This window comes from Labrus mixtus, chromosome 15 (genome assembly GCF_963584025.1).
Source record: "Labrus mixtus chromosome 15, fLabMix1.1, whole genome shotgun sequence".
Classification (NCBI taxonomy): Eukaryota; Metazoa; Chordata; class Actinopteri; order Labriformes; family Labridae; genus Labrus; species Labrus mixtus.
The window spans coordinates 13056055-13074658 of NC_083626.1; the positions used below are offsets into that span (position 1 = coordinate 13056055).

General features: G+C 41.0%; 2 protein-coding genes across 5 annotated transcripts in view; both read right to left on the reverse strand.

The window, feature by feature from the left end:
- Positions 1-7663, reverse strand: part of rerea (arginine-glutamic acid dipeptide (RE) repeats a) — a 122758-nt gene extending 115095 nt beyond the window's left edge. For both annotated transcript variants that reach the window (XM_061057663.1, XM_061057662.1), the window contains exon 1: positions 7353-7663. The gene's annotated coding sequence lies outside the window, so the exon portion shown is untranslated. The remainder of the gene's footprint in view (positions 1-7352) is intronic.
- A 1942-nt stretch (positions 7664-9605) lies between these two features.
- Positions 9606-18431, reverse strand: eno1a (enolase 1a, (alpha)). Of its 3 annotated transcripts, none has more exons than XM_061056886.1 (12): positions 18280-18431; positions 16058-16152; positions 14015-14110; positions 13487-13545; positions 13004-13073; positions 12363-12496; positions 12025-12247; positions 11422-11619; positions 10835-11036; positions 10622-10730; positions 10243-10301; positions 9606-10111 (listed from the first exon to the last, which is right to left on the reverse strand). In XM_061056886.1, exons 2-12 carry the CDS (start codon positions 16140-16142, stop codon positions 10048-10050), a joined length of 1299 nt encoding a protein of 432 aa, XP_060912869.1. In that variant the 5' UTR covers positions 16143-16152; positions 18280-18431; the 3' UTR covers positions 9606-10047. The 3 variants fall into 3 exon arrangements, with proteins under 3 accessions (XP_060912869.1, XP_060912870.1, XP_060912871.1); XM_061056887.1 differs by lacking the exon at positions 13487-13545 and adding an exon at positions 13800-13858; XM_061056888.1 differs by lacking the exon at positions 18280-18431 and adding an exon at positions 16240-16371.
- Between the last annotated feature and the right edge of the window lie 173 nt (positions 18432-18604).

Below are 18604 nucleotides of genomic sequence, written 5' to 3' on the forward strand. Positions count from 1 at the left end.
ATCATCTAGCTCACCGATTTTCCTGTGCAGGACTCCCGGACACCTTCAGGCAACAGAGCTCCTCTCACTCCATCAGGGCAACAGTCACATCACAATGGAGGAGGGGGAGGAGGAGGAGGGGGAGGAAGTAGAAGAAAATACCTAAGGCGAGCCAGAGTCAGATAGAGAGAGCTGGAAGGAAGAGAGAGTGAAAGAGAAAGAGGTTGCAGGCGGCTAGAAAAGCGTCTTCATTAGCAGCTAGCTCTGGCAGAGACTAGCCGAGTGCTGTAGTAAGAGCTGCTCGTCCTCTCAGTTAATTAGGATTTCTGCTGCTTCATTTTAGGGCGAGGTGCAGGATGTTGGAGGCTTGATTGCCTTTTATTTCCAAGCCTAACGCCTCGCCTGCCTCTGCCGCTTTATTAACAAGAGATTTCGCAGATTTACAGCTCTGCAGCAAACATCAATTTCAATAATTACAAGAAAAACTGTTAGCAGGGACACAATGAAAAACACACACGCACACACACACATACACCTCAGCGTCTTCACTCCTCCAGCGCCCCTCCCCTCCTTCACAGGATCTCATTTCCATAGATGTGCCCTTTTCATGATTGCATATTATAAACACGTTAAAACACACACTGATTTGCCTCAGTCACACTTAGCACTTCAAACGCTTTACAACCAATCCGCGGCCTGAAGGGCAAAAGCAAATACTGTGAATGTCACATTTACATTCAACAGTCAGGCCTCAGCTTTTGTGTTGTCACAAAACAAAGCGAATGAAAGACGATTTCTCTGCAGAGGAGCAATTACAGCTGGATAAATGTGCTGCTGGTCAGAAACAGAAGTGAATTAATAGGATAAAACATCTTCAGAGATATATGGGATTACAAGAAAAAGCCCTTTCCTTAAGCTATATCTTAACAAACTGGCATCATGCCTGGAGTTTTATTTCACCAATTGACAAAGTGCATGTGTGAGACTGAAGCGAACGCTTTCAGAGAACAGCTCCAGTTGGGAAAAGAAATAATAGAAATCATACTTTGAAAGCAACCAGCATCAGATTCAGAGCGGAGAAGCACAGATTCCATTTGAATAAAATCAATAATTGTGTTGACTCGCAGTGTATTGCCTTCCTGTCTTCTCATCTCACTCGCTAATGTTTCTTTCATGAGCCAGCCCGCTGCTGGTGACATTATAGCTACAGCACTTCCACAAGTCCCCAATGCATTGGTGAAAATGGTTGGCGTAAAACACAATTAGTACGGTCCATATGGCTGCTAGTGGAGGAGGAGCAGGAGAGCTCCCCTGTGGTCCTTATAGAGGCCCCGCTCTTTTGTTACCTTAAAGATCAAACTGTTGTCATAATAATAGGGCCATTTTAATTCTGCTTGGTTTTTACACGCAGCACTACTTCAACAGATCCTCACATTCCGGAGTGACTCCTGGCAAATAAATTGGCCAACCTCTGCTGATAGACTAATCAATAGCCCCTTCATCGTGATAAATGGCTCATATTGGTTAATGGGGAAATTTAATGTGAGGGGAGCGTTACTTCCTCATTTCAACGCCCAGCCCTATTGATCGGTTATAACCCCCCTTTTTTGACCAATGGAATGCGCTGATAAGAGAGCAACGTGTTTGACCTATGTAAACTGAGCACAGAGAAAATGATTTACTGCGCTTTAGGCGCGTCTCATTCACTGATAGCTCTGTATGCCCTGCCTGACAAGCATTTTCTTGCCTGAGAAACGCAGACACCTTTTACTGAGTAGAAGCGAACAACAACAGCTTGAGGCAACAGATTTATTACAAATTGATCTATTAGATAGCTCTGCTGTGCTACGCCGTTTTCTCCCCTTCCTCTCTCTCTCTCTCTCTCTCTCTCTCTCTGACAGCCCTTCCCTGATGGTAGCAAGAGTGTATCAGAGTTGAAGTGCTACAGTGGCAAATCTAAACCCAATCCTCAGAACTCATTTTCTCTGTGCCGCCTGCTGGAACTGCGCTACAGAGACAAGATGTCCATCCGTAAACCTATAGTCGATCTGGCCATAAGTCCCTTGCACCTAAACGGAAGGCTCAAGCGGTGTACCTCACCTGCAAGGGCGAGCAAGGACGCAGCATACCTGAGGCCCCGCATGGACGGGAAAGTGCAGAGTGCCACAATGCCATTAAGGTCATCTCTTTACTGTTGCATGAACCCTTAGCTTGCCACTGACTTGTGTGCTGTCTCCATTAAGACATCAGTCACAGGTCTGGGCTGTGCAGCTCTGCAAACAAACTGAGCCTCATGTGCACGGTCACAACATCAGAGCAATAACCGTATAAGTCAGAGAGGCCACAGAGCACAACCAGTGCATTGTTAAAAGGATGTATTTCTGGTTTGTCTCATCCACATTCCACAGTGTTGCAAATTGAGGCCCTTTATACATAACCAATACTGCACAGAAACTAACACAGTTATAACAAGGATTCAAAGTCACTTAAACTGATGACATAGACATATTTAACTGTAGAAAAGACGGTAGTTTTTGACACATCTATAAAACAGTCCAATCGACGGTATTCTTTGGACTTGCCAATCAGGGTGGCTCTATATGATAAAAAAAACAACAGAGCTTAGCCTGCAACGGGTCTATTTTTGTAGCCAAGCCAATGAATAAAAAGGGAGTTAGCCCACTGCTGCGTGTAATGGGTTTATTACATTAATGGAAACCTTAACTGTGTGACAAGAATGTTATGTAGAGTTATGTAGTCTATCTACTAACAGACATCTGTGCTGAAAAATGGCCGCTGTCAATAGCAACAATAAGCGCTGATAGAAAACTGCACTGACTCTGTTGTACTCTTCTCTTTTAATCACCCCCACCTTTTGTTTGTGCTACAAAAGAGAAAGGGCTATTGGCTGCTGGATGGAGTAAATGTGTGTTTTATTGAGAGAGAAAAAAAGAACACTATCTAGAGATGTAGAAATATTCTAGGGAGAGCCTATATGTCTATATCAACATCTTGAGGCAGGCAGCTGCAGGGGGTGTGCGCAGTAAAACACTGGTATGCATTGTTTGTGTTTCTGCACCACTAGCGCCATGCCGTGTCATTACATGAGGCAATCTCTTACCTAATAAGCACTGGCACACACACATACACAGCGACAAAGCACTCCTCCTCCTCCTCCTCATCCTCCTCCTCATCCTCACCTCTCCCCCTTTTCTCTCCCTCTCCTCAGGGGCCAGCCAGCTGATCCTACACCATTTCATTTTCCTCTTTTACTGTGATGGCAAATGGCTGACTGTTTCTTTTGAACACTTTCAATTCATGCCTTTTGCCATTGTTTAAGTGCTATCATTTGCCTTAATAAAGAAAAAGACTGCTATGTTATGGTGTGTTTTAACATATAATAATAAGACAGCTTTAGGAAATCTAACAATATGTAAAAAATAAATAAGTGCTGCACTCGCCTCATCTATTCATTGTACTTTGTTTGTGGTTGCTCTACAATTCTTGCAAATGTCAAGCCAAGCCTCTATTTCCAGTTTCCACACACTCCATGGTTCAAGCTTTTGTGTACACATATCATAAAAGACACTGAAATGTGGTGAGTTGCAACACTATGCATCCTTATATAGCCCCATGGCAGAGGCAAATATGGAGAGAATTTTTATGTTGAGATTTCTGTACATAGACCCAGCCAAAGGGCTGATAACTTCATGAAACACAACGGTGCTGATTAGTCGAGAGACGTGAATCCTTGCTTAGACGGCCCAAAAAGACACAGGCAGCATTTGCAGGACAAAGTGGGACCGAATTCATCATGGCTATGCTCGCAAAAAAAAAGAAAAGAAAAAAAGCAGATTCAATCACATCTTGTTCATCAAATACTAGCAGCAGTATGTAGCACGACAGCTCACAATTGTTAACACGGGTAGCGTTTGCCGATGCTATCTCCTTGGCACAATTGTGGAGCAACACAGCCAGTCCTGAATCAAACAAAGATGAGATATGATGCAGCATGCTTGGATCTCCTCTTATGAGAGGTGAAGGGAAGCTGTCAAAGAACACAAAACACATCCAGCATCTTGCCTCCTCTGACTTGCTGGGATAAGCCAGGAGGAGGAGGAGGAGGAGGAAGAGATGAAGAAGGGGGGGGGAAGAGTGCTTGCCTCATTTCTGCCAGTGTGTGTGCCCTGTGTGTGTCAGTCCAATATCTTAAAACAACACATGCAAGGCTTTGCTACAGCCAATTACCCAGCTCTTGGCACAGGAACTGAAAAACATCTTCGGAGAACAATAAAGAGAGCTTGGCTTGTTGTGCGTGCTGTCAGTAAGTGCTGACAGATTGTTATTTTTAATGAATATACAGCACTTGAATGGCCCATCAAGAGGTCTTTGAGCGAACATTGCTCCTTTGTTCAGAGCATTAATTTTCGTTGTAACAGCCAGATATCTCGCAGTGAAGTTGCTATCATGCAATGTAAAGGAAAGGCTACATCAGTTTATCCATTTGCTTCCCTTTTGTCTACTGTATCTTTTATGCAGCTACGAATGATGCAAAGTCATTAGAATATAAATGCAAGGCAACACACTCTCTGGAATTAAATTACAACCCTTATGTGAAATGTCACTGCTTACCTAACTTCATTCTGTTTTTAAAAACTCTGGGAATATAATCTTGCACAAAGCAATAAATCAGCCTAATCACCCTTATCTGAAACACAATAGCCTTCTGGAGAGCAGAATGCCTCTTTCAAAATACAGGCTAGCCACAGTGATAACAGGTTACAGCACCATCTCATACTGCAACACAATGCCACAATAGTAAGCGGCTGTGAGACAAGAGCCAGGCATTATAATGGGGAATCATCTTTCAAGACAATTCATGGTGAAGGAAAGACTTAGTGACGGCATGGAAGTGAGAAACAGCAAGATGCCATTCGAGCGCAGCATGCAAACACTGAATTCCTGAGCATGTGTATTGACAAATCTTCAAACAAAGAGTTGTCAGGGTTGCAGAGAAAAAAAAGGATTTTTCTTAACAGTGTCTGGCCTTCCATTTGCTACACATAACTCACAAGGAGCTGCCATTACTCAAACACACATAAGGCATTAAAAGGAAAATAGCAGGGTTATTGCACTCCTCTTATCATTACTCTGCTGCGGCGGCTGCTGAAGCCACCCAGCTAGGTTAACATTCAATAGACAGGTTGTGTCATTGGATATGTGACTCAAAGTAATTTTACCCACTGCTGCGCTTCAGATCCCATTCAAATTGAAACACTATAAAACACTCTGACCTCCTGTGACTCCTAGACTAAGTAATGTGGAATCAGAGTACATTCATTTAAAAAAGGAAATAACATGATAAAAACAGTTCTGATATATATTTTATCTTGACTTTGAGTGACTGTCTTTCTACAAAAAAACAGACATTAAGGTGCTTTTCTGTCCGAGCCATGCTTAAGTAGTAATTAACGTATAGCCAGTAATGGCAGACCTCTACAACCCAAACTGGCATGTTTACAGTCTAAGTGGTAGTTTAAAGAAAATCTAAGTCACAACCCTTGAGCTACTGGCAGCAGACAAGCCACTTAAACATTACATGTGGCATTTGAAAATGCATAGAGCTAAAATAAAAAGTGTAAAGGGGTCTATAATTAAGCCAGAGATGACTCACATAACAAAGGATGTCTGAAAAATCTGATTTCATACACCAAAGGAAACTACTTTTAGTTAATTGTTTAATCAAGTTACTTTTTCAAAAGAGTGCTGCTGTTCCGCACACAATGTTAGGGTGTAATTTTGCCTTTTTTTCCCCCCCTCACTTGACCGTTTGTTAGAAACCCATAGAGTGTAAGAGACATTACAGACATATGTGATGATGTGTGCATGAACTTTGTTTTTTTGTTCAGTGACCTCTCCCTTCAGAGTCATGTCTGAACAGGAGGCAATGACTGAACAGAGAGGTGGTGACTGCTAAGTACCAAAGCCTGTCCAGGCTGTCCTGTTGGCTTGTTTACAGTCATTAAACATAATGTGGTGTTGAGAGTACCTATGTTTTACGACGCAATGCTGGCAGGATATCAGATAGTTTATTAAAGATTTCCTAATACATGGCGTGATATTGTGGCACTTTGACAAGGAAATGCTTTGTTGTTAACATTAAATTACGGCCTTTCAGTGGGATGAAAATAGCTTGGCATGTATGGAACAAAACAAATGTTTCTCGCAGCTTTGATCATGAGCATCCTGCCTTTTCATTAGTTATGAGGTCCACAATTGTTGACTATGTTGCCTGTGAGGCACAAGAAAGAGAATCAGTCAGGAGTGAGTCATAGGCACTTAACATACAGAAAGTATTAGCTTTAAATGGCTCTGCGTTTACAGTGATTAAAATGAACAGCAACTATCTTTTAAGTTTGGATAATGCAACATTCCTATAGCCACACAAGTATGTGAATTGTTCTGTTTACTATTTCAGAATTCACATTTATGATAACTTAGACTAAACTCTGCATAAATTCCACTTCACTTAAAAAAAAAAGATACAAACCAGGCATGGCTTTCTACTCTCTATGTAGCCTAGTTACTGCCATTCATTCAAATGGTATGAACAACTCTGCCTGCCAGAGTTGAAAGGTGTAAAATGTCAATTCTACAAGAGTCCTCTTGTTGACAAATTTCTTCAATGAAGATGTCACAAGACTTGCAGCTTTATTTCCAAATGCCAATATAACAGTGCCGTTATAATGTGTCAACTTTGCTGAACACAAGCTCGGGCTAAACTTGTATTCACACGCAAACTTCGAGCTAGACAACAATAATATAGCAAAAGTCAAAGAGACAAAGACAGCAAGTTAGCTTCGCTAGCTAACATCTCCATGAGCTAATGACAATAGCTGAATGGGCTCCGACTACTCCCTGCAAACATAGCAACTGCACCGGCTAATTCAGTGTGGGAGGACGCTTGATAAGACGTATTGCGAGGTTAAGTTCACGTCAAAAACACAAAGCGTTTCATGAAATATAGTGATGTTGAGTGTGCTGCATGTGTTCTGTGCTAACCGTTGTCACCGAGCTGTTCGTATCCAGACAATACCCCCCTTCTGCATGGTGTTCCCAATCAGAGCTACTCACTGGCGCTAGCCGCTAACATTAGTCCATGGTTACCAGCAACAGTGAGGGGGCAAACAAGTCTATCAGCTAACTAGCTAGCTGATGCTAATAGGCAAATTAGCCAAATAGCTAGCAACAAGGGTGAACGTTCACACACCATAGTTAACAAAGTGTTCCTGTGTGTTTGTCATTTCTTAGTTTAGTTTGTGAATAAACGTGAAATGCAAAGAAGACGAGTGGTTGAAGCTCAAAACACTTACCTTACAGGGCTTGATCTACAACATCAGTGATTTGTTTGATGAGAGACTGCAACAACAAACAATAGCAGCAGCAGCAGCAGCAGCAGCAGCAGTAGCGGGGGCAATTAGCCAACGTTAGTTAGCCCCTCCACTACACAGAGGAGCACAGCAGTGCCACCTGTGTATATATACTCGAAGGTAGCTATAACGGTACGGAGCACGGTAGATATAATGCTGTCATAAATGATGGACTTGAGAATAAAGAAGGAGTAATCGTTGCCGGAATGCTCAGACTAGTGTGTGTGTGTGTGTGTGTGTATGTGTGTGTGTGTATATGTGTGTATATGTGTGTGTATGTGTGTGTGAGGGGCACTCAGCATGACAGCATCCTTCTTCATCTTGGGGTGAGAACAGTTGGGGGGTTCTCAAAGTTCAACCGGTAAAATATCGTCACCCACTGGCCAAAAGTGGGATCGTCCACACAGAGAGAGTGGCAGTGTTTCAGTCTGTGTGTCTGCTCTGTGAATATACAGTCTATCTTCATCCCCATAAACATGTGATATCTCCAGACTACATAAGGACTGTCAGTGAAGAACAGAGAAGAACAGAAGATAATTCTCCTGGGAGGTTTTAGTGAACAGCAGTAATTGATGCACAATAAATACATTTTTATATTAAAAGGCATACACGGATAAAAAAAAACTTGCAAAGAAAACATCCCTGATGTTAAAAAATAGGTATTGTATCACAGAAGACAGTTGAAAATTATATTTTTTGTCGAAAGAAATACACATTGATACCTGCTTGAACAAAAAATAAAATGTCTTATAACCCGACAAAAAGAAGCCCTGCAAAACTGAGTATGAAAGGGCCCAAGCTCCTTCAAAAGAATAATATAAATAGAGAAAATAAGAAAATAGATTTGAAAAATATAACTCCAGGGAGACTTGAGCAATAGTAAATCAAATAGTTTTTCTTTTAACACCATACAGCGTGTTAAAACAATTATAATTTAGATAAATACAACATGTAATGGTTCAGAGAAGAGAACACCTGACACAAAAGAACAAAGCAAAATTTAATAAAACATAAAGGTACTCTTCTGTGAAAGAATAAAGTGACAAAAAAGAACAAAATTACAAGATAATAGATCTAAATAGATCTTGTGAGACTGGAGGAATTTGCAGCACTTAATACTGTAAATTAATGATAAAGATTGTACAAACTATTAAAAGTGGTCCAAAAAAATGTGGTTAGGTAATAATACATGTAAATGTAATCACAGAATGAGATAGAATGGATTGGTAAATAATAAAAGTTTCATGGCAGAGCTGCGGAAACCAACATTCATCACTTGTCTTTAAAAACAAATGTTTTCAAGAAGTTATCAGCTTCACTGCATATGGGTTCTAGGAAAATGAACTGCCTAGATGTGACCACTAGATGGCGTACGTCTCAAAGAAAAGCGTGGGCTACACAGAAACACGGCCTATATTTTAGCTATGCTTTATATCAGTTTGTGAGTTACACAGATTTACTTTGATCCTGTTTTAAACTTCCTTGAATTACGTTTTTGTTTGTTAATTTATGCTGAAGAAAGATGTGTTGCTAAATGAAGCCACATGCTTTTTGTGGATTCTGTAATATGCTTGCTAGTTTCTTTGTACCTGTGATTTGTAATACATCTCCTTGGTGACGGTTGAACAACGGAGGCCCTTTCCGACAGGCCTCACACAAAGTGAATTGGAGTGGCACAGACCCAGCTGGCAATCCCTTTCTCAGTACCATACCCCGGTGAATAGACCCTCGTTTATCTTGGCGAGGCTCCGTACAAAAAGAGCTTGCATTGAGCCTCTGGATTCTTCCACTTGTAGGGGGCAGAAACCTTGTACCAGAGCACGGAGCTCATGTTTGTGCCTCTCAGATTACATCAAACACTTCACACATAAAAGCAGGGCCCTTCACCTAAAATACTTTCACTTAATCGCAAGAAAGCCCTTAATGATTTATAATTACAACCTTGTATAACTTGATAGTTATCAGCATGAGCTAGAGGCTGAAAATACAATCAAAATTGGAAAGTTTAAAACCATATATTTTTTTATAGCTACTATTCCGTTCCCTTCTTTGAAATTTTGTTTATGATCAAATTTAAACTGATACAGGGATTTTAAAGTTATACGATTATAGGACAGAAAGAAATTACTGAATCACTCAGAATCCCATTATTTTAAGCAACATCTGAACTCTTTGATTCAAATAAATCACAAAATATTTCAAACTATGTTGTTTATTTCATATTTCTGCCAACGCTTACAGCAACAAAAGACCTTGTCAGATGCAACACATTGCACATACAGTACGGTTACCTCTGCTCGAGGCAGAGCTGTACTTACGTTACAGTAGCTCACATACTCAGGAAATCACTACAACTCACAAGAAGCTTAACAAAAAAATCTCTCACACAGTTACACAGACACAAACAGAAGGACCAACACTAGTCAGGACCGAAAGCAGAGTTTGAAGGTGAGCTGAACTGTGGTAATCACATACTGCAGCTCCTCCACACCACAGACCACAGACTTGGACCTTGGATTTCAGCGATGCTCTCTTCTCATCTTCTCTCTGGACAGGGCAGGCAATCTAGCGTGGCGTTATATATGTGTGGATATTTTATGAGCAATGAACACACAGAGGCCCAGGAGGGAAGACCTGCTCAGATGGGGTGCCTGAAGTTCTGGCCGGCAAAGCGGGCCTTGTCTCCAAGCTCCTCTTCAATCCTAGAAGAGAGAGATGACTGTGTGCTAAAACTGATGGATGTATAGCCTCATACTCATACTGTTAATAAAAATGTTGTTTCAAGTGTTTTACTTAGCCATTAGGAGTGCAAATATGTTTGTGATTGACTCACCTGAGCAGCTGGTTGTACTTCGCCAAGCGCTCAGATCGGCAAGGTGCACCTGTTTTGATCTGAGGAAGGAATAAAATGACATGTCTCTTTTTTTAGATGTATTTTTAGGCTTTTTTATTTTTATTTTTTACATAGGACAGTGGATATAGCAGGACATTGGGAGAGAGAGTGGGGAATGACATGAGGGAAATGAGCCGCAGGTCAGACTTGAACTCGGGTCACCTGCTTGGAGGGCTATAGCCCCTGTACATGTCTGATACAATTATCAACAAAACCTACAGAAAATAGCTTGAATCACCAGCTTAAAAAAAATATTACTACGACCATGTCATTGAGCTTCAAAATACCACTGAAAGATACCTGTGAGTTAAAGGTTTACCTGTCCAGTGCAGAGACCGACCACCAGGTCAGCAATGAAAGTGTCCTCTGTCTCTCCAGAGCGATGGCTGACCATCACACCCCAGCCGTTGCTCTGAGCCAGCTTGCAGCTAAAAGAAAAAGACACAAGTTGGCGCAATTAGCCAGATTAAACTAAAAAACAAAACAAAAACGGAACCAACTGTGACTGCACAGCGTTGCTGGGGACACTCACGCGTCCAGGGACTCTGTGACAGAGCCAATCTGGTTGACTTTAAGCAGCAGGCAGTTGCAGGACTTCTCAGCCACACCCCTGGCGATGCGTTTAGGGTTGGTGACAGTGAGGTCATCACCAACAACCTGAATGGTAGTGCTGGCAGTGAAATCGGCCCACGCCTTCCAGTCATCCTGGTCAAAGGGATCCTCAATGGACACCACTGTAACAATAGGAGGAAGGTCAGGAGGAAGGTGAGAGGGAAGTTATGGCCATTCTTAAATCAGCTGTTAAAGAATGTGTGGCTTAACACAACTCTGAGAAAAGTGATTTGAGCCAAAACATAACAGTTTTGGACATAGACATTATAATCAAAATACGATTTATTGATAGTATACTGAAAGATTGAATGGGCGCCACAAGCAAACCTGTTTGCAGAATCTAGAATTTATCAGTTCTTAATTGATACGAGATGGATTTTGTACAATTATTGGAAGCTGCTCTTCATGCTTTGCCTGGTCATGTTATGCTAAATTAATCTCTATGATATCCTGGAAACTCTACATATTCAGGTTCAATTAGCACCAATAGTTTTCAAACAAACTCACCGGGGTAATCTTTGACAAAGCTCTTGTACAGGTCAGCCAGCTTGTCAGGGGAGATGTAGCGGCTGGGATCATCAGGGGACTTGAAGTCCAAGTCGTACTTGCCAGCCTTATAGAACTCAGAGGCAGCCACATCCATACCAATGACAATCTTGTCGGTGTAGCCTGCCTTGGCGATGGCATTCTTCAGCAGGTCCAGTGCTGAGATAAAAAAAATACCACAGTAAAAAAGTGCCCAGGGCTTTTGGTATTTGAATTCAAACCATTCATTTGAAATGATGGAGTCACTGCAGAAGACCGCTTCACCAGGGTATTTGCCGTATCAGCACCCTGACCTGACACTGGAGGCAGAGGCTGGCAGTCAAAGCATTTGGTACTAAGTGGAGGCCTTAATTTAGAAACCATGTATCAGCCTCAGAGTGACATGATAAGAGAAGCACTTCCCTGGAAGGTCTTAGACTGAAATGCTTTCAAGACACACTGTAACAATTTTCTTTGATCCATGATCTACTCTTTCATTTAAAAAAGAAAAATATCAAAACAATGTAGAAATTGGATCCAATTTCTGTTACCCTGCAGACAGTCTAAATGTCATGTTTGGCTCACCTTCCTTGTTCTCCAGGATGTTGGGAGCGAAGCCTCCCTCGTCTCCCACATTAGTGGCATCCTGGCCGTATTTCTCCTTGATGACATTCTTCAGGTTGTGGTAAACCTCAGCACCAATACGCATGGCCTCCTTGAAGGTGCTGGCTCCGACAGGCAGGATCATGAACTCCTGCATGGCCAGCTTGTTGCCAGCATGGGAACCGCCGTTGATGACATTGAAAGCCTAGCGGGAAACATAGGGGATCGGCTTTCAGCATTATTAAATCACGGCAGAAAAAAAAGTTCTTTGGATAAAAACATTATTGATAGTGTAAAGGGTCACTTCATTATAAGCTCACAGGGACAGGGAGGATGACTTCAGCATTGCCAGCCAGGTCAGCGATGTGGCGGTAGAGGGGAACGCCCTTCTCTGCAGCACCAGCCTTGCACACAGCCAGGGAGACACCCAGGATGGCATTAGCACCAAACTTAGCTGAGGGAGCGTAGGGAAAAAAATAATATTTTATTGACCTGTATGACATATACAAATCTGTCATTGATTCATCGTCAATTCTATCAATACTGCATTATTAAGAAACATTACCGTCTTCTGATATCTATATTCTTCACTCACACAGCTCCTTAATGCGTTGGTTATTGTTAAAAATATATATTTTTTTAAGACACTTCTTGATGATGAGGAAATCTGCAAAAGTATTCTAATAAAACAGATCACTATACTTTCGACATTGCTTACAATGAAGTTGAACACATAACCCGAATATTTCAATAAGTCAGTAGCTTAAACCAATAAATTCATCACTCAATATCTGACCAGTGACAAAATCTATTTTTATATATAGATCTTTTGTATCACCTACTTCCATAGACTACCAGAGAGTAGACAGAACTCTACTCTTAGACGTTAGGATCTAAACGAATGCACTATAGTGATACTTATATTGGCCAACCCAGTTTAGTTCATAAAGCAGAAACTTACACTTGTTGTCTGTGCCATCCATGTCCAGCATCAGCTTGTCAATCTTTGTCTGCTCCAGAACGCTCACATCCTGGATTAGACAAACAAGACAACTTTAACTGTACTTTCTGATGCATTAAAAGATCAACCAGGTTTGAATTAATGTATTAGTTATCAAGAACAAGCTCTAGTAATGTTAGACTTATCACAACATCTCAGTGTAACGGTTTGTAGATATTCTGGTTATACATATACTTTTAAAGAGTGCAAAAGTCAAAGTAGAATACAACACTCAACATGTTAGTTTAATGTTATGTCCTCTTTCTTATTATTAAATTATCCTTTTAGTCATTTAGAGACAGTACTGCTTCAAATGTTACTAATGTTTGTCTATAGTTTTCCATTGAATCTTCAAGATATATAAAGAAAGGAATTGAAGGAACTGATTAATTCATTTGAAGCTTTAGCACACTGTAATATTGGGCAAACAATAAATGGTCCTACCTTGCTAACCAGTGCAGGTGCAATAGTTGTATTGATATGATTTACAGCTTTAGAGACACCTGCAACGGACAAGCAGACCATGACTGACGCAGACAGAAGAAGACCATGCAGAGCAGGGTGAGACAGATGAACTCAGAGCACCTCATTCTATCTTTCAGGATGTGTTAACAGTGAAATATTATTTGTTTTATTCCTTTGAGATCTGTGAACATCTGTTACACACTGCAAAGGTTAGATTTTCAAATGCAAACCCCATTCTTCATGCTGCAATGCACACCAATATCTAAATCCTTTTGCATCACACTTTATTTACCTGGTTACACAATGCAGGGGCCAAGAAATCATTAATATATTTAACTGCTCTTTTGACCCCTAGTAGGAGGAAGAAAGATGAAGATCAGAAATGAAGAGGGTAGAAAGGAGGGCAGACGACAGTATTTATAGAAGTGTTGAAATGAATGTGAAAAGAAGGCAATACAATAGAGGTAGCCAGGAAGGTCAGAAGTGAATTAATAAAAGGTGCCGTACCTTTGCCCATGTAACGTGTTTTGTCATTGTCGCGGAGCTCCAGAGCCTCATAGATGCCTGTGGAAGCACCACTGGGCACTGCAGCTCTGAAAAGACCTTGGAGACACAGAGGACAAATTGCGAATGTCATTTCCTGAAGTGCTGTGTCATGGCAGCAAAGCACTAACGGCATTTTGATGTGTTGAAATTGTATTTTACCACATAAACCAACATTATGATAAAATGATGTACAACTTTGTATATAACTACTGTGTGATATTTACCACTACTAATCTGCAGAGCCAAACATGTAATAGAGCATAAAGGACTACAATGGCTGCTTGATATTAAAGCAGCAATAGCAGGCATAAAGTACTAGGGGAATGACATCCAATCAGCTTAGACATTTTCTTACACAGAGAGAGAAATAAACATGTGTGGGGCAAGTGGTACTGGTCGTGCTGCAGATGGCTGTGATGTAACAGGGGAAGACAGGGTGCCAACTGAGCATGTGCAGTGCATCTACGGAGGGAAGCCACACCCCTTTATAAGAGGCTTGCCTTTTGGGAGCAATGTGAGGAGAAATTTGGAAAGCGCAAAAATCTATTCTGTGTGCTCAGTGGAGCGGCAGGCCTGGTGTGAGTCTCAGGGGATTTAAGGCTTAGGACAGGAGGACAGACGCTGTCACGGCCGTGAGTTCAGACCAAACAAATCATCTGCATGAAGACATTACCTGGCTGCAGATGGAGGATGCTATCACCAATTCATCAGGAATTCATAATATCTCATTAACACATATTCGGATGAGTACAACTGCCCCTCCATAAAAGTAGAATGTACCGACTACTGTAAATGGTTTTTCAGATTGAATCAAAATACAAGTTTTAAGTTACAATTAAATATAATTTAAAGCACTTTTATATTGTGCTCACTTTGCACAGGAATTCAACAGTAACAGCTAACGTACTTGTCTGTCTCGATTACCAGAGCTACTGAAACTACATCCTTCCATCAACAAGCAGAGGAAGATTTATAGTGTGCCAGTGACTGAGGGGCAAACTGGTTACATAAGATATTACAGTAACTATGACAGACATGCTCTGGGTGCAGCACACTCGCTTTGGTCTAAACTGTTAATGATGCTCCTGCAGGCTTTGCTGACTGAATAGAGAATAAATAAAAAATAAAAAAAAGGTGCAGTTTACAGTAAACTGGAGCACAAAGCAACCATCGAAAATGACTGAATGAAAACAGAGCAGCAGAAGTCCAGCCAGTGTATTCAAGGCAGTGAAGCCTGTTCGCTCTCTTCCATGTCAGTAGTCAATCAGGCTGGCTCATTAACATTCCCCGGACATTTCATTAGGTTGAGCTAGTCCTTTCTTTGAGCTCTCACACCAGAACATCTCCCAGGAAAAGCTTCAATTAGAGTTGGGCCATTAGTTGATTGAATAAAATGATCGGAACCTTGGCAGACGTGTCCAACGTTACAGGCTTTAGACGTTTTGTGCTCACCAGATTTATTATGTAATCCAGCATACAGTAATTTATTATGCGAGAGAAGCATCTTGTAGTTTCATTTATCTGACAGCCTTACTTGCATAGCATATTACGAATTCAACTCAAGTCAAAGGTTTACTAGTAATAGTTGGTGTGTGAGCCATCTGTGCCCACAAACAGGAACCATTACAGTAACAGAGTCCTGGAGAGAAAGTGTGATATTACAGGGGCTATTTTCACACATCCACCATCTGATCCGATCCACCCGGAGACCAGAGCTGGCAACAGTGTAGTGAAACTACACTGGTTTGACCATCAGAATCCCCAACTTAACTCGTATTCACTAGCTTACTAACGGGAAAACACCTTTTTTTTTTTTTTATAAAACAATCTTACTTCTGCAAAACTGAACTGTAACACTGAAAATGTACAGTTGAAGACATGGATATGTTAACATTAGCTATAATATAAAGAGTTTAAAGGCCTGATAGCCAAATATGCAAACCTTGAACACAATTTCTAAGCTACATATAGTACATGAAATCATAAATATAAGCCATACAGTACCTTTCTTGGTGTAAAGGTCAACCTCCACAGTGGGGTTGCCACGGGAGTCAAAAATCTCGCGCGCATGGATCTTCAGGATAGACATGGTTCTGGATCTGCAGATGAAAGAATCAGAAGTAGATGTCGGTGAAGTGCTGTTCCACAAGCCATGCAGACGCCAGTCACACCGCACTATTACTTACTGGATTAAAACTTCAGAATGAAACAGTGAGTGGGCACAAATTGAATGCTCAATGACTCAAAAAGACTAAAATGTGATCAATTGAAGAGCGTTCTTATGGTATGTATTGACTAGTCACAGGACCTGGACCAAGTGATGCGGGCTGGTCAGGATCACAGAGATATTAGTCACAGAAAAGGCGTGGCTTATGCAGCAAACACAAATCTCCACAGGTTCATTCAGGATGTTTCGGATTGCAACACATCATTGAAAACTACTTGCAAAACTCAAACAGTAAGGTAAGACCTTTAGATAACAATGGTGAAACCCCACTATAAGCAACAATAGGTCACTTGGCACAATACATGTTTGACTTCTTTTTGTCTGAGTTACACTCAACTGATATGGGTTAAAGGCCTCAGTCATGGTCTATCTCACGGAGCCTTTATTATCGCTCTAAATTCCAGTAGTTGAGGTCAATCAGAGTTCTGAGCCAGACGAAATGTGGCCATGGCTGACTGCTGCATTATTGATTGCCCTTTGTTTTATCTAACTTGCCCTGAAACTGTGCAACAACCTACTTGACTATCCACTTTAAATGCATGAGTGAACTTCTAGTGCAGTCTGCAAAGCATTATAAGAGTGGACAAAGCAGAATCAATGGAAAATCCTCTGGCCTAAAAGTCTGTGCGGAAACTTGCCACAGGATACAGCCAAGAGGCAAAATCACCTAAAAGCACACAGAGACCCTGAACTTCGGCTAAGTGGAAATATTTATGGTTTACTGGGGCTGGGTATTGAACCTTAATACTTTTTGAAACTTTTCCTTAAAAGTTTGTATTATTCTTAATCAAACTGACCCAGATTTGAAATACAACAGATGAGTTTCTGCGATCAGGATATTGATGTTGGAAGGATGCTTGTATTTCAACATTAAAATTTCATTTTAGTTATTTAATTCAAATGATTATCTTTGGGGTTCTGGCTGTTTGTCTTAGTAAAAAGAAACTATTTGAAGAGTTTCTGGTACTAACTTATTCAATTTTATGAAATTCAAATTGTACCAAAAAGAAAATTTGCTGCAGATATTTACGAATGAATATAAGTTACAGCCAGACTTTTATAATCCTGCACACAGTACAGTACATGTATTATCCTTTTGTTTGTTATTGCTGCCAGATCATGGCAAGTTGAGGGCAAGGAGCTAATGGCAGCACAAAATGGCAACCATGGATAAATAAATAATAAAGGATTGATACCTGATACTTGTGTAGGTCTGTTAGTTTGGCTAAACCCTCAGTAAGATTAACTTAGGGTCTGCCAGCAAGCAATATATGAGTGTTAATAACAAGTATAATATTCATTCATTTAAAAACAAATATCTTTTAACTCGGTAATGAGGTCTTAGGATAATAACTGAAGGGCCTGTTTAAAGGACACGTACATTCTTAAGATTTGTTAGGCAGAGAAATAACTAACAAAAAAGAAAAAGGACACTGACGCTTTTTCTATCTTGCTTGCTTCATTCAGTAATTTTCCTGTACCGGTGGACACACCCCCAAGTCTGCTGCATGCAACTGGTAGCTCACTGTCTGTTTCTTAAGACTTAGCCCGCATCACATCCTGGCCAACTTTAAACAACAAAGACATATTGGTTCTTCGACAAATGGAAAAGACTGTTGGGAAGTCGGACTTGCAACTTGACGCCCCTTTTCCCACACACCCTGCAGTTCTAAATGGAGTGACATCTCGCCAGCTGACGGCCTGGTTTAAAAATAGACGGTGGGCCACAAACTACTCCATCCAGCAAATCGCAGAAGCATAAAGTAGCCTACAGCATTTGGAAACATGAAGGCTTATAAACCAATGAAAGCGTTTAAGATAACACAAGGACAAGACTTTGAGGTTACACAAGAACGAGGAACACAATGTACACATTTTAAAACAGAAAAATAGTTAATATAAACAACACTATCTTAGAATATGTCATTTAAATGTATAAGGCTGTCTCCCTGTTCTAGGTTGCATTCAAAAAAAGATGAAATAACGGTGACAAAGTTACCTTTTCCTCCTAACTGTGTGCAAGGAACGGTGCTGTCTCTCTCGTGCGGACAGGCAGAGAAGGCGCTCGTGACGTTTCGGGCTCAATGATAAGTGGACGGAATCAGGAAGTACGAGCAACAGAGCAACGCCATTGGCTGGGACAGACTCACGAGGCAGTGTACTGCGAGGAGAGATGCACGTTCACCATCGGGAGTCAGACTGACTTCATGCAACGCATCTCTTATTAGGTCGAGGATGTTGCGACTTTTTAAAATCTTGGTAAAATAAATGTAAAAACACGTATTGTTAACATAAATTGAGCTGTCTGTGCCAAATTGTGGGAA